The sequence below is a fragment of the Rhinatrema bivittatum genome, chromosome 3, assembly GCF_901001135.1.
Source record: "Rhinatrema bivittatum chromosome 3, aRhiBiv1.1, whole genome shotgun sequence".
Lineage (NCBI taxonomy): Eukaryota > Metazoa > Chordata > Amphibia > Gymnophiona > Rhinatrematidae > Rhinatrema > Rhinatrema bivittatum.
This window is the reverse complement of record NC_042617.1, coordinates 18,271,559-18,290,715: the sequence shown is the minus strand read 5'-3', so window position 1 is coordinate 18,290,715 and position 19,157 is coordinate 18,271,559. Positions and strand designations below refer to the sequence as shown.

General features: G+C 44.3%; 1 protein-coding gene across 2 annotated transcripts in view; it reads left to right on the top strand.

The window, feature by feature from the left end:
• Nucleotides 1-19,157, top strand: part of KIF6 (kinesin family member 6) — an 811,696-nt gene that overhangs the window by 31,160 nt on the left and 761,379 nt on the right. For both annotated transcript variants that reach the window (XM_029592929.1, XM_029592928.1), the window contains exons 2-3: nt 4,972-5,078; nt 17,791-17,865. In XM_029592929.1, coding sequence (XP_029448789.1) covers nt 4,972-5,078; nt 17,791-17,865 — 182 coding nt within the window. The remainder of the gene's footprint in view (nt 1-4,971; nt 5,079-17,790; nt 17,866-19,157) is intronic.

Here is a 19,157-nt window from a genome sequence, read left to right as displayed (position 1 = left end):
AAGGTGCCTAGGGTGCCCAATCCCCTTGCACCGGCCCTGTGTGGGAGGAATCCCTTGGTGTGTACCCTGTGCTACAGGCCTTTACCGCATCATCACTACGGAGAGACTTCTTCGGCATACCCCGCTCTGCGGACCACTACCGAATCTCCACGTCTGAGGTATTCCCTCTGGGTATTTCCCTCTGCTCAGACCTTGCTACTTTCCCTGCACCCCCCCACGCTCCTCGGGCTGTGCCTTTCTACCTCTCTAATAAAGACTCTATTCCACAGCTGTGTCTGACGTCCGCTGAGAACACGCCTCCCGACGGTGAGGCTCACAGGGCTCCTCCCTGCGGGCAGTACCATCTCTCACCTCGGCCCAGGACCCACACACCTACAAGTTATATCAGCTATATTGGCTGCTTTCACTGACCCTGGGCTATTGCCTAGAGTGCCACCTTGTGGGTGATGGCAAAGAATGGCAGCAGCCAACAGCAATAAGGTCTGACACCCATACAGAGCCATGAATGCTTTTAATCACTTCCTCTGAGCCATTAGCATTTTAAATCACTTCCTCTTCTTAGGCGCGTTCTTTTCAATATTTTTGTAAGTGGTATTGTGGAAGGACTATTGAGAAAGATTTGTCTGTTTGTGGATAATATGGAAATCTGTAACACTGTAGATATCCAGGAAGTTGTGAAAAATAAGAAGAATGATCTAGTGAAGCTTGAAGAATGGTCAAAAGTGAAGCAGATAAGATTTAATGGTAAAAAAAATGGAGGATCATGCATTTGGGCTGCAAAAACCAAACAGGTGAATTTTCAGAGGAGTTGTACATGCAAGTGTAACATACACTGTAGCAATTTTCAAAAGCTGCGTAAAGTGAATTTATGTGGGTAAATCCTATGAACAATTCAACAACATATATTGTAGCAATTTTCCAAAGACCACTTCTGTGAATAAAGTGTATTTACAAGAGCAAAACCCATTTTTTAGCATGCCAAGGCTTTTGAAAATCAGGCCCTAAGGGAGCAGTACAGTCTAGGAAGTGACATTTTTTAATGCATGAATCAAGAGCAGGATGTGAGGGTGATTGTATCTGATGATCTTAGGTGGCCAAACAGGTGATGGCAAAATCCAGAAAGATGCTTGGGTGCATAAGCAAAGGAACGGTCAGCAGAAAATTAGAGATGCTATTACTCCTTTATAAGTCTCTGGTTAGACCTCATTTGGAATAGGGTGTACAGTACTGGAGACCACACCTTTCAAAGGATATAAATAGGATGACATTGGTCCAAAAGGTGGCTACGAAAATGGTTATTGCATATGTAGCACCACCCCTATTGGCAAAACAGAACAAGCCAGACTGCGACAAATCCTGTACAAACATTACATGTTAACAGAATATCTCATCTCAGTCGTACATGAAAAACATGGACCATCACCAAATACAGACTGAGGACCCATAAATTAGAAGTAGAAATCTGCAGACCAAAACTGAACTCTTCTTTGCTCTACCATTTACCCCAGCCTCAACTGTGCCCTCCTGTTCCCTGCAGCTGCCTGGGAGGGAAAGGCTGGATTAGGGAGCAGACTTAAACATGTGAGATAGGAGAGAAATGATAGAGACTTTTAAATACCTCAGAGGTATCAGTGCACTGACGGTGGGTCTCTTTCAATGGGAAGGAGACTCTGGAAAGAGCGTTTATGGGATAAGGGTGAAAAGGGGACACATGAGGAGTAATCTTAGGAAGTATTTCTTTCCAGAGAGGGGAGTAGATGCATGGAGCAGCCTCCCTGTGGAGGTGGTGGAGACAAGGACAGTATCTGAATGTTAGAAAGCATGGGACAAGCACAGGGGATCTCTGTGGGAGTGGGAGGGATTGTAGATTTGGGCAGTTTTGTGAATGGGCAGACTAGATAAACTAAGTGGTCTTTATCTGCCATCATATTTCTGCGTTGCATGGGCACAAATAGACAGTCACACCAAATACTGCTTTTCACTATGGCTTTGTTTGTTTTTCTGTTTTTAGATTTCCTGTTTTTTTAATGGTTTGACTCACTTTGTGTCCTACTGCTGACAGGACCTGAGCTTGCAGCTTTGTTCTCATGGTTTAGCTTGTGATGCAGAGAATAGGAGGGGAGAGAGTGAGGCTGGAAAAGGCAGAGTAGAAAAGAGGTACTCTGCTCCCTAATCCAGCCTTTCCCCTCCTGTTGTTTCCCTTCCAGGCAGTTACAGGGAACAGGAGGGCACAGTTGTGGCTGGGGTAGATGGTAGAGCAAAGAAGAGTTCAGTTTTTGTCTGCAGATTTCCACTTCTAATGTATGGGTCCTCAGTCTGTATTTGGTGATGGTCCATGTTTTTCATGTATGACTGAGGTGAGGTATTCTGTTAGCATGTAATGTTTGTGTAGGATTTGTCACAGGCTGGCTTATTCTGTTTTGCCAATAGTGTGGTGCTACATATACAATGAGTGTTTTTTGCAGGGTTCTGTGTTATTTCACAGAGTGATTACAACACAATTTTTCATCAAAATAACACTATCACCTAGCCAAGGGAAAATGCAAAGAAATCTCTTAAAAAAACATAGAATAACTAAAATATTTAATTATACTTGTATCACTTTCAACAAAATATAAAAACTTTATAAACATTTATATAAATTCCAAATAAACATTTACAAATATATCAAAACCAACCGACATAACAATAATCTCCACCAACAATACATAATCTTATTGTTAGGGCCAACAATGTATAACATAAATAAAAAAAAACCCCAAAAACCTTAAATAACTAATAAGACAAACAAAAATGAAAAAAATAAAAAATACAAACAATCACAAATGCTGCATCATACAAATTCAACAGAGGAACAGTTCATAAATACCAACACAGATATTATCAATTCCTCATAGAACACTTCAATAAATGCCAAATCTACTTACAGACAAAAAATTACTATTGTTGATTGATCATGAAACACTCCCGAAAAACAACTCTTAAAAATGTTGAAGAAATTTGTCTCTGTGATGTCCCAAACAATATTGTTGCAACAGACTCAACACAAATGTCCATTTAACTCACATTCATCATCAGCATTAATTCATTACGCTGAGTAAGAATCTTTCTCTGACGGACTGACAGACAAGCCAAGATGGCAGTTCTGTCTGTCTGAATGGTGATGCTGCCTGCTGTTTTTCATGATAATATTGGATCCACACAACGTTAACAGCCCCTGAAGAAGCCGATTATTGATGAAACATGTTGAGCGGGTTGTAGCTTTTAAAGACTGTTGCATCTAAATGAATGGAGTTTGTAAAACATTTTTATCCTTGAAGACTGTTTTGATTCTTTGGATTGTGTTAAAATATCTTTGCTTGGGAAACCTTAAGGGGGTCATTTACTAAGCATTTTTCCCATAGACATAAAATGGGAGAAAACCTTTAGTAAATGACCCCCTAAGTTTGCAATGAAAAAATATCAGAGCTTGTATCATGGGTGCAAAATGAATGATACAGTATTTTGCAGAATTGTGAGTGCTGGGCCATCCATAATTCCGAATTTCCTGACAAGATTTTTTGTGTTGATTTCTATTTACTGTTCAGTGTTGCATGTTTTAGTCTTTAGAATAGGATTACTAGATTAAACATCACCTGAATAGCTAGAAAAGATAAAATGTTAATATAAGGGTAATATTTGGTTATTGACTGGATTGCAAAGTTAGCCAGATAAACTTATCTGGCTAATTTTGGAGGGATATTCAGTAGTGCAACTGCACTATTGAACATAAATGGCTATGTTAAAGATAGGCAGATACATTTATCTGGCTAACATTAGGACAGCTCTATTGCATGACCAGAGTTAGCCAGAGAACTTATCCAGCTAACCGGACTCCTTCCAGAAATGTCTCTGGAATACCCCTATGTTATCTGGCTATATTTAGCTGCCTAATGAGATATTTGGCAAACGTTTAGCCAGATGTGCCCAAAATATTCAGAAGTCAGCATTTAGATGGATAACTTCTAAATGCCTCTGAATATTGACTTCATAGTTGCAATTGATATAGTTGCATTCAAATGTTGTGGGGTTTTTTTGTTTTGCTTGTCTTCTGATATTTAATGAATTGTTTCAAAGTTTTAACAAACATGAGTGCTTACTATCCCCTGAAAAATAGGGGTGATAGTTATATTAAAAGATAGTCGTCACTTTCCCTACAAAAGAAGCTGGAAACTTAAGGGATCGGGGATAAGACCATCAGATGGACGAATGGAATCAGTGAAGCTGCTTTATTGTATCTGCCAATTTAACAGTATATTCATGTGCACACGTAACACCGCATAAATTGAGATTTCTTAATAGTTATGGGGACAGTTTTGAATAGTTCACTTTTTATCCGCATATATTAAAGTCTGCATTCAAAGGGAAACAAGGTGTGCTGTTCCTCTTTGAAGATTAGCAGCCTGAAAGTATCTGTGGGGTAAGAGAATGTGTGCACTTGTGAAAATATGAACTATTCTCTGGACTGAAATATACCCTGGATGTACATCTTTCTAACCTGCATGCTATGGTTCCTGTCAGGCAGGCAGATGAGGCCGATTTTCAGCCAAGTCACTTTCCATGGGCTCATGGTGATTTACTCGAGGAAACAGCTTTGGAAATGATCCTCTTTCTGCATAGATCTGTGCAGGAATCTCTGTGAATTCTGTCGTCTTCAAGAGTATGTTCTAGTCATTCTCTTCCAACCTGAGGAAGGAAATGGACCTAGTCAAGAAATGTATTGTTAGTCCAGAAAAAAGTATCAGCGTTGGGGTATAATTCTGTTTTAGAGTGCCTATGCTTTGCTGTCTGATTGATGAGAAGGGTGTCATACAGTTTTATTAAATATATAAAATCTTGGGTTTTAGTTTCTGTTTACCTGTATTTCCATTCCATCTTCAGGAAATGCAGGTGTTCTGGATAGAACTAAGAGACGTTTGTTGATTGTTGCAGATCTATTCAGTTGAGGAAGAAGATTCAGCTTCGACTCTGGAGATCATTGTGCCCCGTGACTTAGCAGATGGATTTGTAAACAACAAGCGAGAGAGCTACAAATTTATGTGAGTTTATTCCTTTCTTTCCTGTTTTGATGGTTATAAATTGGAGTGGAGCCATCAGGTGGGAGTATTCATTTTTATAAAAGAATGAGATCACAGTTAGAAGATGGGGAAAGAAATGAAGCAGACAGAGAATGCTTACTCAGAAGATAACGTTTATAATTCTTGTATATCGCCTAGGCCTAACAGTGTTAGGCGATTAATACATTTTATAAATGAAATGAAAGTAGAGGGTTCTTGGAGGCATGGTATTACATCCAGCAGAGAATTGGGGATTACTAATGAAAACATATCAGGCAGAAACAGTTTCCAAGTCTGCCTTATAAGCGCTTGAAAACAATACCTTAATGAGGAGATACCATGCATTTTTTGTTAAAATGAACACTATAATTTAGTTAAGTTTGTCTTGATTATTTACCGTACATAAAAATTAAAACGATTTATAAAAATAGTAATTTGCAAACATAAATTTACGTGAAAATGTAATATAATTTTTTAAATTAAAATCATTAAATAAATAAAAATAAAAACATCATAAAATATCAACAAAAAGAACTGTATTTAAAAACCAATAAAGATATACAGAAAAACATCTTACTTTTCTAATAAGAACAAAAATCAGACCAAGAAGGATAAACCTGTGAAAATGGGCTTTTAAGGACTTTCCTAATCTGATATATTCTTTTTCTAAACATAAAGCTAAAGGAAGTGAATTCCAAAGACTGGGTACAAGAATATGAAAAGTTTCAGGAGTGCGCTCCAGTCTAATCACTTTTGGTGAGGGAACTGTCAACAATTCTTGTTGTGAAGAGTGTAGACTATGCATTGGCTGATAAGGAATAAGACAGTTGGATAAATACTGTGGAGCACCCCACGAAAAGTCCTTGAAAGATGAACAGCCTATTTTAAACTGTATGTGAAGTGATATGGAAATTCCAATTAAGTTTTTTTTAACAGTGGAGTGATGAGATCGGTTTTCTTTTTGCTAAAAATTAGCTTAGTAGCAATATTTTGGATAGCTTGAAGCTGTCTGATTTGGTTGGATATCAGACCATAAAACAGAGTGTTGCAATAGTCTAAGTGACTAAAAATGAGTGAATAAATTAAGGTTTTAAGGTCTCAAATGTCCAGACAAGCTCTGAGTCACCTGATGAAATGTAAGGAATGGTAGACACACTGAGTAAGATGGAGATGTGTGAGGAAAAGCTTAAGAGAGGAGTCAATATGAACATCTAGGGCGGTGACTACATTTCTAAGTGGAATAGGTGTATCGTCTGTTTTGGGTGAAGGGAGATCAGTGAAATTACTATTTCTAACTACCCTCATTTCCTCTTTCCAGGGTTAACCTTTAGCTTACATGATCTAAGCCAAGCTGTTGTTTTACTAAGACACTTGTTGAATTTTTCAAGAGGATTATTTTCATTGATATTTAGGATACCTGAATATCATCAGTGGATAGAGAAATGTTTGCTGTGTCAGGGCAAACTCAATGGATAACAATATGTGTGCTGTTACACTGTAAGCTGTCCATCTACATGCACAGAGTCTGCCTAGACAATGGATTTTGAATAAAATGTTAATTGCAATATAAAACATCTTGAAGAAAAGTGAGACGATAGCATCCTATGATCATATGATCAATGATTACAATCGTAAAAGCACTAAAAAGGACATAAGTCATAAGATTGATTTTGCAGTCCCAATGCTACTGTATGAAGGTCATCCTAAGTCCAGTGAGGATGAGAACAAGGTTTTGTTGCGCATGACATGAGTGAGAGCCCCTCTTGCCAATGCGCAATCGGCTCAACCTTGTAGGTTGGGCTCTAAGGCAGATGAGCGAGTCTTGGCACAGGCCAAGCTATGACAGAGTCAACGAGGTTATGGCAAAAGCTAAGGGATTGACGGAAAAGACTGAAGTGGAGCAAGGCTGATACTGGAGCGGAGCAGGGATGAAGCTGAAGACTGAAGCGGAGCAGGGTGGAAGCTGAAGACCTGGAACAAGGCGACTTTCATGCTGAGGCAAGACTGGAGTGTCTGAAGAGCCCTTTTATAGGGCAAGTGGCAGTGACATCATCCAAGGAAGTGGCCTGACGCAAGTGGAGATTTGTCTGCTCCCATAACATTTTAAGGGCATCCGCAGTAGCCTGTGCCGCAAGGGACGGTACTGGTAGAGGTATGGACAGTGGTGGTTGTGGTTGTTTCCCATAGACAACTGAGAATGGTGATGTTCTAGTAGCTGTGGCGATGTGAGAGTTGTGAGAAAACTTTTCCCAGGATAGGAGGTCAGACCAATTGTCTTGTTGGTCATTGATGTAAGTGCGCACGAAGGCCTTCAAGGAGCAATTCATTCGCTCAGCTTTCCCATTGGCTTGGGGATGATAGGCGGTTGTTAAGCTGATGGTAATACTGATTTTTTGGCAGAGGGCGCGCCAGTACCTGGCAACAAATTGAGAACCCTTGTCTGAAATAATGTCCTTGGGTAGGCCATGCAGTCTAAAGATCTGATGGAAGAATATATGTGCTAGCTCTGGAGAAGATGGTAGGCCCGGTAGAGGGACGAAATGGGTCACTTTTGAAAATTGGAATATGGTTACCCATATTACGGTGTGATCCTTTGAAGGCGACAAATCCACGATGAAATCCGTAGACAAGTGAGTCCATGGTTCTTCGGGTGCTGGAAGTGGTTGTAGAAGACCCCAAGGTTGACTGACCGGGGGTTTTTGCTGGGCACAGATGTTACAGGATTTGACGTACGCTTTTGCATCAGAGACCATGGTGGGCCACCAGAAGAACCGCTGGAGCAGTGCCAACGGTCGTGCTTGTCCTGGGTGACCAGTGAATTTGGAATCACGTGCCCAGCAGAGAACTCTTTCTCGGAGTCGTCAGGGCATGACCATCTTTCCAGCAGGAACAGGGTGAATGGCAGATAAATAAATACAGGCCGGTTCTATTATATGAGTAGGTTCTTCTGGAGTGTCTTCAGGCTCGAAGGATCATGATAGGGCGTCTGCCTGGAGATTTTTGTCGGCTGGGCGATAGCGGAGTTCAAAATCGAATCTGGAAAAAAACAAGGCCCATCGAGCTTGATGGGCGTTGAGACGTGGTGCTTGACTCAAATGTTCTAGATTCTTATGATCGGTGAAGACTGTGAATTTGTGTTGTGCACCCTCTAGCCACGGGCGCCAAGCTTTGAGAGCCAGTTTTATGGCGAGCAGTTTGTGATCCCGATGCTGTAATTTTGCTCTTCAGATGAGAATTTATGGGAATAAAAAGACCAGGGAACTATGGTACCAGAAGTGGAGCTTGACTCAGGACTGCCCCAGCCCCAATGACTGAGGCGTCAACTTCCACTAGGAAAGGACGATTTGGGTCGGGATGGTGCAGACAGGACCCTTTCTGGAAGGCTTCCTTCAGATGATGGAAGGCTGTGACGGCCTCAGGAGGTCAGTTTCGTGTGTCATGACTTTTACGAGTCAAGGCCATCAACTGAGCAGCCAGGATAGAATAGTGTGGGATAAAATGACTATAGTAGTTGAGGAATTCCAAGAAGCGCTGGAGCGCCTTGAGGCCCACCGGCTGTGGCGCATCCCAGATTCCTTTTAGTTTAGCTAGATCCATGGCAAACCCTTGCCGGGAGATGATATAACCAAGGAAAGGTAGGCTGGATTTCCCAAACAAGCATTTGTCCAATTTAGCAAACAGATGGTTCTCACGAAGGTGCTGAAGAATGGTTCAGATGTCAGCGTGATGGGTATCAAGGTCTTTGGAAATGACGAGGAAATTGTCCTGGTAAGCCACGACTTTGATGTACAGTAGATCTCTAAAGATTTCGTTCATCATTCGTTGGAATACTGCAGGCACATCACAGAGGCCAAAGGGAATCACCAGGTATTCATAGTGCCCGTCCTGGGTGTTAAAGGCAATTTTCCAAATGTCATCAGGACGGATTCTTACCAGGTTATACGCTCCACGTAGGTCCAGCTTTGTAAAAATGGAGGCACCTTGGAGGCGATCAAGTAATTCGGAAATTAATGGCAAGGGATATTTATCCTTACGGCTGATGGTGTTTAGGCCGCGGTAGACAATACACGGCCTAAGTGACCCATCTTTCTTGGTTACAAAAAAGAATCCTGCCCCAGCGGGAGAAGTAGATGGATGGATGAATCCCTTCGCGAGATTTTCTTGGATATATTCCGTCATTGCATTTATCTCGGGCAGAGTCAGAGGGTAGGTGCATCCTCGAGGAGGCGTGGTTCCTGGAAGGAGATCGATTGGACAATCAAACTTTCAAAGAGGCGGAAGGAGGCCGGCTTTTTGCTTGGAGAACACATCCTCAAAGGCTGCATAGGGAGCAGGTATGCCAGAGGACGTAGTAGCCAGAGGAACCACAGATGGTGGTATCACTTTCTGGAGACAGGACTGGTGGCAGGTGGGACCCCACTCCACCAGTTGCAATGAACCCCAGTTGAATTGGGGAGAATGCTTCTGTAGCCAAGGGAGTCCGAGAACTATGGGATGGATGGATTTCTCCAACACTAGCAATTCGAGTTCCTCGGTATGTAAGGCGCAAGTGCATAACTGGACAGGTTCCATAGTCAAGGAAATTCGGCCAGGTAACGGCTCTCTGTAGATAGAAGCAATACATAGAGAAGTTTCAAGCGAGTGGGTCTTTATGCCCAAAAGCTGAACAAGGTCCTTGAGAATGAAATTACCTCCTGCTCCGGAATCTACCAGAGCAAGAACCGGAAAGGACCGGGAATCCTAGATCAGGGTGATTGGTACAGATAACTGAGGGGCCGGAGAGGTTGCATCCAAGTTCAGGACCCCTACTGAACTCGGGCCAAGGAGTGGCCTGGACGGATAGGGCAAGTCTGTAGATGGTGGCCAGGTGCTCCGCAATACAGACACAGACCAGTTTGTCTCCACCGGAGGCGTTCTTCCGGTGTCAGCCTCCCACGACTCAACTGCATAGGCTCTTCCATCTTGAACACCTTAGTGTCAATGCTGGGAGCAATGTTGGTAATAGGTGGTGAACGGGAGCAAACCCACGAAGGCTTCTTGGGCATCCGACTGTCCCTGGTGACGCTCTTGGAGACTATGGTCGATTCGGCCTTCCAGGTCTATAAGGTCCTCGAGAGAAAGGGAGTTCCCGTGCAGCCTGTTGCGACTGCTGCTCAGATTTAGTGGAACCACCGTTGTAGACCGCTTACCTTAGGAGGCGGGAGCCGGAACTTGGAGAATGACAGCGAAATCTGATAGACAGTCCAGGTCAGGGCAGGCAGCAGGCAATCAGGAACCAAAGCAGATAATCCAACAGGCAGGCGGCAAGCAGGGTAATCCAGTAGACAGTCCAGGTCAGGGCAGGCAGCAGACGATCAGGAACCAAAGCAGATAATCCAACAGGCAGGCGGCAAGCAGGGTAATCCAGTAGACAGTCCAGGTCAGGGCAGGCAGCAGGCAATCAGGAACCAAAGCAGACAAACCAAAAGGGCAGGAGGCAAACAGGGAATCCAGAAGGCAGTCCAGGTCAGATCAGACGGAACACAGCAGAATCCAAATGCGAGCACTCTTGAAAACACTCGTGGCCGAAGCAGAGAGCAAAGGAAAAGGCTCTCTTTAAATAGCCCGGGTTCCCGCGCAAAGTGCTCCACCGTCGGCGTCTGACGTCATGGGGGCGTGTCCTGGCTCCGAATCCCGCGGGACCTGAGTGCCGACGTCAACGCGGCAATCCCGTTGACGCCACCGGAGGGAACGCCCCGATGGGCACGGACCGTGCTGCCGACGCTGCCGAGCCAGCCCTGCCGCCATGGAGCCCAGAAACACCGTTTCCTGCGCGGGTCCCCGCTGGTAAGCTTGCGGCAGCGGTAACACAGCCAACTCATCTTTCAGCTGTGGAGAGAGTCCATCCAGGTAGATAGCTTGGAGGCAGTCTTCCTGCCAATTAAGCTCAGTAGCCAAAGTCCGAAACTCGATGGTATAGTCGAAAAGACTTGTTTGACCTTGACGGAGATGTAGTAAGCTGGTGCTTGCCATGGCATGTCGCCCAAGATCATCGAAGGTCCGTCGAAACACAGCCACAAACTGAGTCCAAGCCAGCGCCTTCCCCTCGAGGCAGGATAAGATGAAGGTGAACTTCGCCAATTTGTCCTGGAAGACGAAGGACTGCAGAGCGAATTGCATAGAACATTGGTTAATAAACCCTCTGCAGAGTCTGGAATCACTGTTGAAGCGCTGGGAGTGCCACCAAGGCTCGAGGCATTGAGGGAGGTGGCTGTGGATGAGGAGGAGCCAGAAGAGGAACTGGATTATTAGTGAGGGCAATGCCTCAAGAGGATTCTCTAGCGGCAACAAGTACTCGAGTAGCGAGGAGACCTATTGAAAAGGCAATGCTATGGAGCAAGGCCTGAGCTTAAATACACTGGAGAGTTTGACGTGATCATCTGGGGCTATGGCCAGGTTCCCACCGCGGGCCCTTCATATGGATCAGCGATATGCGCACGCCTAGGGAGGGGCACGGCGTGGGTAGTGGTGTCTCTCCGCGGGCCATGCGGAGAGGCCGGACGAGCAATGGCATCTTGACCTGCAACACAGGGGACCATGGCAGAGCTGGAGGCACCAGGGGCAGCCCACCGCCGCTAGCGAGGAGGAACCAGGAGCTGGAGTCTGTGTAAGAAGGTGAGGGGGCCGCGCTGCGGGTCTGCTGCGGACGGCACGCGTAATATATTTCCCTGTTACCTGGAAAGATTATCTATCTTGCTCATTGTGCTGACATTTTAAGTGTCTGTCTGTGCATATATTATATAGAAAAGTATTGCTTTTCATATTTTCACGTAAGCCAGAGTCAGGTGTCATCATTTTCTTAGTGTGCTTGTATAATCCAGACTGCAAGGCAAAACCCCCCAAACTGCCGCCCACTACACACGAAGAGGTTAATTGTTGGAAGTCCCCATAGACTGACCAGTCTGTTGGCAGTTGATTGTTGCACGGACCATTTGTGTGGGCGAAATACTCTGCTGAGGCAATCTGCTAACACATTGGAAATTCCTGGAAGGTAGGTTACTTACAAGACAGCTTGATGTTTGCATGCCCATTCTCATATCTTTATCGCCTCTTGGTAGAGGGTCCATGCCCCTGTGCCACCCTGTTTGTTCACATAGAACATGGCTACCTGTTGTTAGTTTGAATGAGAATGCCCTTCCCCTGGAGGCGATGTGTGAAAGTTGTCAAAGCATATCTGATTGTTTGCAGTTCTAGGAGGTTGATCTGAAATTCTTTCTATTAGCGATGACTGAGTCCCTTGAGTTTGGTAGAGGCTTGTGTGGGCTTTCCATCCTTTCGTGGATGCATCTGTCATCAATGCTTTTTGGTGAGGAAGCAGCTGAAATGATGCCCTCTTTTGGACGATGAAGGGTTGTAGCCACCAGTGAAACTCCTGTTTCATGCTTTGCAAGACGTCCACCAAAATCGTCAAGGCCTGAGTTAATTGGCCCAACTGTAAGAGTTGCATGTGAAAGCAGATCAGCGGAATTATGTAAACTGCTGCTGCCAATTGACCCTGAACAACTAGAATATCTCTGGCTGTTATCTGATCTTCATTCAACAGTTGCTCTATTATAATTGCTCTGAGTGTGTTCAGCCATTATGAAAGAAGGAAGGTTTTTTCTTCCAGGGAATCTGTCCATGCTTCTATGAATTTTTTTCTCTGGGTTAGAACAAGAATCAATTTTTCAAAGTTCACCAGGAAACTTAATGACTGTAGGAGTTAAATCGACTTCTGCAGGGAGGTGAATATTGTTTCACAAGAAGTTGCCATCACTAGCCACTCATCTAGGTAAGGGAAAACCTGGGTGCCTGAGTATGAAGGTGTGCTGCTACTACATCTAGTCATTTGGTGAAGACCCTTGGTGCCACTGATAGTCTGAAGGGAGTACTTCATACTGGTTTTCGGAGGAGTCCACCACAAACCATAGATAAAGCCAGCTTGAGGAATGGATAGCGATATGGGCATAAGCATCCTCTGAATCTAGGGCACACATCCATTTCCTCTTCTGGATGAAGGGGAGAATTGTGTGAAAGAAGTTCATTTTAAATTTCTCTCTGAGCAGATTCTTGTTCAAATCCATGATGGGTCTCAATCCATGGTTTTCTTAAGGATAAGGAAGTAGAATCCCTGGCCATGCTGCTGAGGTGGAGCAGATTCTATTGCTTGTTAACTGAGATGTGACTCCACTTCTAGGCAAAATTGTGCTGAATGAGACTGATCCGGATTGGAGGCTGAGCAATGAGAAGGCATGGATAGTTGGGAGAATCCAGATTCCATAATTTTGAGTACCCAGTGGTCTTTGGTAATCTTGCACCATTTCTCCAGGTAGGGCTGAATCCTCTCTCCTACCATGGAGGAAGACTGTTTGGGTTTGCAGGATGGTCAAAAACTTGGCCCAGGCTTTGGCTGGGCCTGTTCTACCACTTTAGGTTGATGGCGTTGTCATTGTGGTCTTTCGACTGGAAGCTGTTGCTGCTGCAGAAGCAGGAGCAGGATGCGGTACCCTTGAAACTGCCAGAAGGTCATCTCTGGTACAACCTTTTAAAAGCATAGTATGGCTGGTGTGACATAGACTGTTGCTGTAAGCCATTTGAAGAAGGACTAAACTGCCACACATTGATCTTTGATTTTGGTGACTGTTTTCCTGAGCTTATCTCTGAAGAGGTGGGCTCCCAGAAAGAGGATGTCTGCCAGCTTATAATGGACATCTTCCTGCAAGCTGTTGGATCATAACCAAGTCATCTGACATGCTCCTATGAAGGCCGATGAAGAGCAGGTGGTTGTATCAAACGCTTTGTAAATTGTTCAAATAAGATGGCATTATGCACTCTTCCGCATCTAGAAATGGCTGCATATACACTAAAGCGGTATCACCTGATGGAACAAATGGCTTCAGTTTTTGCATGCAGCCATGTAAATACTGAATCATTTAGAATTGGTGAGCAGAAATTCATACACTGAGCATGGAGCTCTGGAATACTTTCTTACTAAAATTGTCCAATAATCTGGGATCTTTCCCCGGTGGGGCTTTGGAAAACATTATTGTTTTGACATGCCTACTATCCTTTCATGAGGTACGTGCTTACTGCTGAAACAAATAAAGCTACAAATGCACATCCTTAGCTCTTTGTTCCTGTTCTTATTTGCCTTGCTCCAGTCCAGCCCATGTTGTTCTGTTCCTGTTTGCCCTGCTCCAGACCTGCCTTGCCTCTCTTCCAGTTCTGCTCCTGTCTGCCTTGTTCCAGTCCTGCCCTGATTGTTCCTGTCCTGCTCTATCTCTCTTTGTCTGCCTTGTCTAACTCGTTGCCTCCTTCCTCCTCTCTCTGACTGCCTCTTGGATACTGACCACCGCCTGGATACAAACATAGCCTGATCTCCACCTGCCCTGACCACTGCCTGGATACCGACTTTGCCTGATTTCCACCTGCACTGACCACTACCTGGATACCACTGCTGCCTGATATCCACCTGCCTTGATCTTGGCCTGGTTATTGATCCCACTTACCGTTCTCCCCAGGATCCTCACCCAAGTCCTGCTGGCCTCAAAACCCAAGGGCCCAACCTGCGGGAGAAGAGGGCTGGTAAAGGTGAAGCCTAGATTCTGTCCCAGTCTGAGTGAGTCTGCCTACTGTTGGTGGGGGCCCACCTGGTTCAGTAGCCAGGCAGCGCTAATCCCTCCACAACTAAAGGGCTCACACACTGACATATATTATTCCAAGGCCACCATGGTCCCCTCCTCAGTCATTAAATTCTTCATTAGTCTTCCATCCCTCTTTGGATCTGAGGAGCGCGCTGATGTAATCACTCGGCGCTGTTCTGTCTTTCCCACCGTGGGGCCTTTATCTCATGCACCTTGGAGCTTGCCAAATAACAGCACAAGGAGAGCAGAAAAATGGTGGCATGGCAGTGTTTCTGTGGCCAGTATTGTGTCCCGGGGTGAGTAGGCCGGATGTGGGATCATCCCTCGGCCACCCTTTGTTACAATATACTCCTGGTGAACCTCTTCAGATTGGCTGGACTCCATTGCAAGTGAGTGTCTTTAATTAGAACCACTTTGTGCTCTGAATGGGGAAGCTGGGACTCTTCGCAGGAGTATATCTGATAACTTGGAAAAGAGACGTAAAAGAAAGTTTTAACATTTTCATCACTTGGTTTGGCTGTGTGTTGGAGGTGGAACATCTTCTTCTGATTCCAGGATGGAATTCCCTCTGGACTTTGCACTGGAGGCTAGCTCGTCTGTCGTCTCTAGGTGAAGGCCTGGTGATTGGTGGGGGTGAGTACTTTACATCACACTTTGCCCCCATGGATCCACTTCTGAGTAGGCAGAACTGCTACCTGGTGTGTCGATAATGGGGCAGCCTGGTCCATCACGTGGAGTATTATTGGTGTTAAGGCTCCTTGCCTAGCTTATTCCGGGGAACAGTGTGTGGAGGACTTATGTATTACGGCTTAGTGTGTTGTTGATGCCAATGCTTTGTGCTCGGATGAAGCCCTATGTGTCGATGGTAATGAGACTAGATACGTCGACAGCACCAGTGCCTCATGGCATTGCCAGAGCCAGAGGGAGGTGCATTGGCTGTATTGATGGCACTAGATGCATCGCTGGCTCTACAGATCATTTTTTTTCTTGGTGTTTGGTTTGCTTGACCCTGAGGACCCAGCCTGTTCTTCCGACTGGGGAGACCTTTTAGAGGAGCTCCTGCTAAATTCTGCACCTGGGGAGCATAAATAGATCTCACTCTTGGAGGAGGCTCGACTCTGGCTCCTCAGGATCCATTTTCCAGGCCCTGACTGCAGAGACATGTGGCCATAATGCTAGCAGTTTGCCTGGTCATGGTTCGGTCCAAGGTAGCGGTAACAGAGATCATGTCCATCGGTAAGGGACATCTTCCTATCGTATATACAGTATTTGAAACCACTCACTGTGGGTTTTTTGGGAATATTCTGTGAAGAAATCCTTTTTTTTTTTTATTTGGGGGACTGCCAAGGCAACAAAATCGAAAAAAAAGTATATAAGAAATGATTAGTAGGAAAAAATTTTCTGGAGAGAAAGGGTACCACATCCATGCTGAGGCTCGGACGAGGGAGAACTGGAGGCAACACCCATGCAGGAATTCCCACATATGCTCAGTTGAGCAAAAGCTCCAAGAGCTTAGAGAGAAGGGTCAGTTTGATGCTGTTGGATGATGTCACCCACATGTCATTGCTAATTCAGCCCTGCTTGTTGATGGAGAACATTTGCTTCCCAGAATATCTATATCTAGTATCTATATCTTATCTATACATATATAAAAGGCTTGTGTCAGTTGGTTGGTTGTGTCAGTCACACTATCATGTCTGTCTGTGGCTACCAGATAGCGCCTGAAACAGCAGAAGGTGCAAAGACAATATGCTCTGTCTACAAAGCACTGTCACAAATACACACAGGCGCACACACACATGCACACAGACAGAGACACAGGCAGACACATACAGGCATGCACACACACACTCAAGCTTTCCCAAATACATACACACACACAAGCAGAGGTACCCAAACACACAGACACACACATACAGGCGTGCGCTTACATAGACTGTTATTGACCAGACAATCTGAGCAACGTTGGGTAATGTTTGTTAATATGTTCCATCTGTGAAGCCCTGTCTCTTGCTTTCCCTACACACAGGGACAGGCAGGCATAGGCACATACACACAGGCTTGTGCAAGCGTGCAGAAGCACATATGCAAGCTCACACAAGCATACAGAAATGCACTCAAGCTTGCCAAGCTCGTAAAAGCACACAAGCTCACACACACACACACAGACAGGCAGAGCCACTCACACACACAGGCACAGGCTCTCCCAAACACACACATAGAAACAGGCAGAGGCATTCACACACACACACACACACACACACACACACGAGAGCAACGCTGGGCACTTTTTGCTAGCATGTTTATATATCCTTAGATTTGTGGTTTGTTCGGAGATGATCTCAGAACTGAAAACAGAGTGAGTTATTGCTTTCCTAGAAGACAATAGTTTATTAAGATAGGGAGTGACAGTGAGGATAATATATCCCTGTGCTTCCTTCTTCTCCCCGCTCTTTTCCTAGCTAAAACATTGCAATGACTTCCTCTGGCTGTGAGGTCAGGGTGTAGCTTCTTTCAGAGCTCATACAGAGGATGCAGCAGTAGATATTTCTTATTGCCCCCTACCCATGGGGGCTGTGAAATCTGCTTTTACAGTGCTTGTTGACTGGATGAATCTGAGGAGCCCCAGCGTCCGGGTCACAAGGTTCTTCCCCTTGCACTGCTGCCATCTAGCTAGCCCAGGCTACCAGTATGCAGTATTTCCTTTGGATTGCGTATCCTACAGATCAAGAAGACTGTACCTCTTTAACTGGGTTTAAAAAAAATTCCCCAAACTGATGTAATTTGTCAGGTTTTTTTGTTTTGTTTTTTTTTTACAGATGTAGTGAAAGCGCTACTGTTTTCCCATCTCTGTACACAACTGTCCGACAATGCACTGTGGCAGAAGATACAGGGAAAACATTGTGCTGGATTATGTAAACCCCATGAGGTAAACAGTGGTCAGTTACAAAGGGAACAAAAGCAGGCACTGTATGAATTGGAGACTGTTTCAGCTTCCTGGGTGACGATGTTTGTTTTTAAATCTTTTGCAGATTTCAGAAAACATTTGACCAAGAGGCTACACAAGATTCCATTTTTGAAAGCATTGCGAAACCGGTTGCAGAAAGGTATTTCTTGGCTTTCCTAGTGTGCTATGTACTCGGGCTAGCTCCACAACTTTCTCTCTTTCCAGCTATGTAGCAGGAGCACTTTATAGGCTCAGTGTGGAAATATAGAAATGAACAGCAAGCAGGATCCTCCTGCAGGCCCATCCAGGCTGCCCGTTTTCCCCTACATTTTGCTATACCGCAATCCTTTTGCAATCCTGCTTGATCTTTGGATTTACCCTTATTTTTCACCACTGTTGATCTATTGTAGGGCCTGAGAAGGATTCTTTTCTCTTATTTTATTTTATTTTTTATTTTATATTTATAAAATTTCAATTATACACAAAGCAAAAGCATTGCAGGCAGAAGCAGATGTTTAGAAAGATGATTACATTTAGTAAAAGAAAACGAGAACAATAGGAAAAAATAGCATATTCTAAAACATCCCCATTAAGAATCAATTGGAAAGGGGAACCAAAAATTTATGGGGGAATACAGGAGAAAAAAAAAACCTCAAGGCAATTGACATTATGTGTTACACACCACTCAAAATAATAGATCTATAGAAGTAGCTTCCTACGAAAGACCTTCTGAAGATGATGGTACATTTCTGGATTCTAGGAAGGATTTTAGATGCTCAGGAAGAAAAAAACCCAAAGGAATAATCTCTCTCCCTAACGATACATCTACAAGGATACCGTAAAGTAAAGGAATAACCCATAGAGGTAGCTTTAGAGCGTAAGGCAATAAAACATTTACACTGCTCTTGGATGGCACGAGCAAAATCAGGAAATATACGAATCGTCTGACCAAGAAATAAAGAAGAAAGCCTAAAAAAATCTTCTCATTGCTTCGTTTACATTTTCATGCACGTTTATCTCCTGCTTATTCATCCTGAGCACCTGACTGTCCGGTGGGCTCCCAGGACCATTGCTGTAGTGTATGTTGTAAAGTGGAGGAAGCTTTTTGACTGGGTGAGGATGTTCACTAGGAACACAAGTCTATGCCTGTGTCTGCACAATTCAGGTGTAGTTTTGACGTGATACCATTTTCATAGTTCTGTAGCCATGAATGCAGAAATGCTGGTGGATTTTCAGTTTTCACTAGGACATCATCTTGGAAATCCTGGAGGGGGAAACAAAAACAGTGGGCCCAATATTGAAAGCGCGTCCAGCACTGATTTTCAGCAGACCACTAGGTAGCTGGATAAGTCCTACTTCTCCGGCTATCTTTCAGCCAGTCAATTTGTGGGCAGGCAATGGGTGGATCTGAGTGGTTCCCTTAACTGGATAAGTAGCAATATTTGCTCTTAT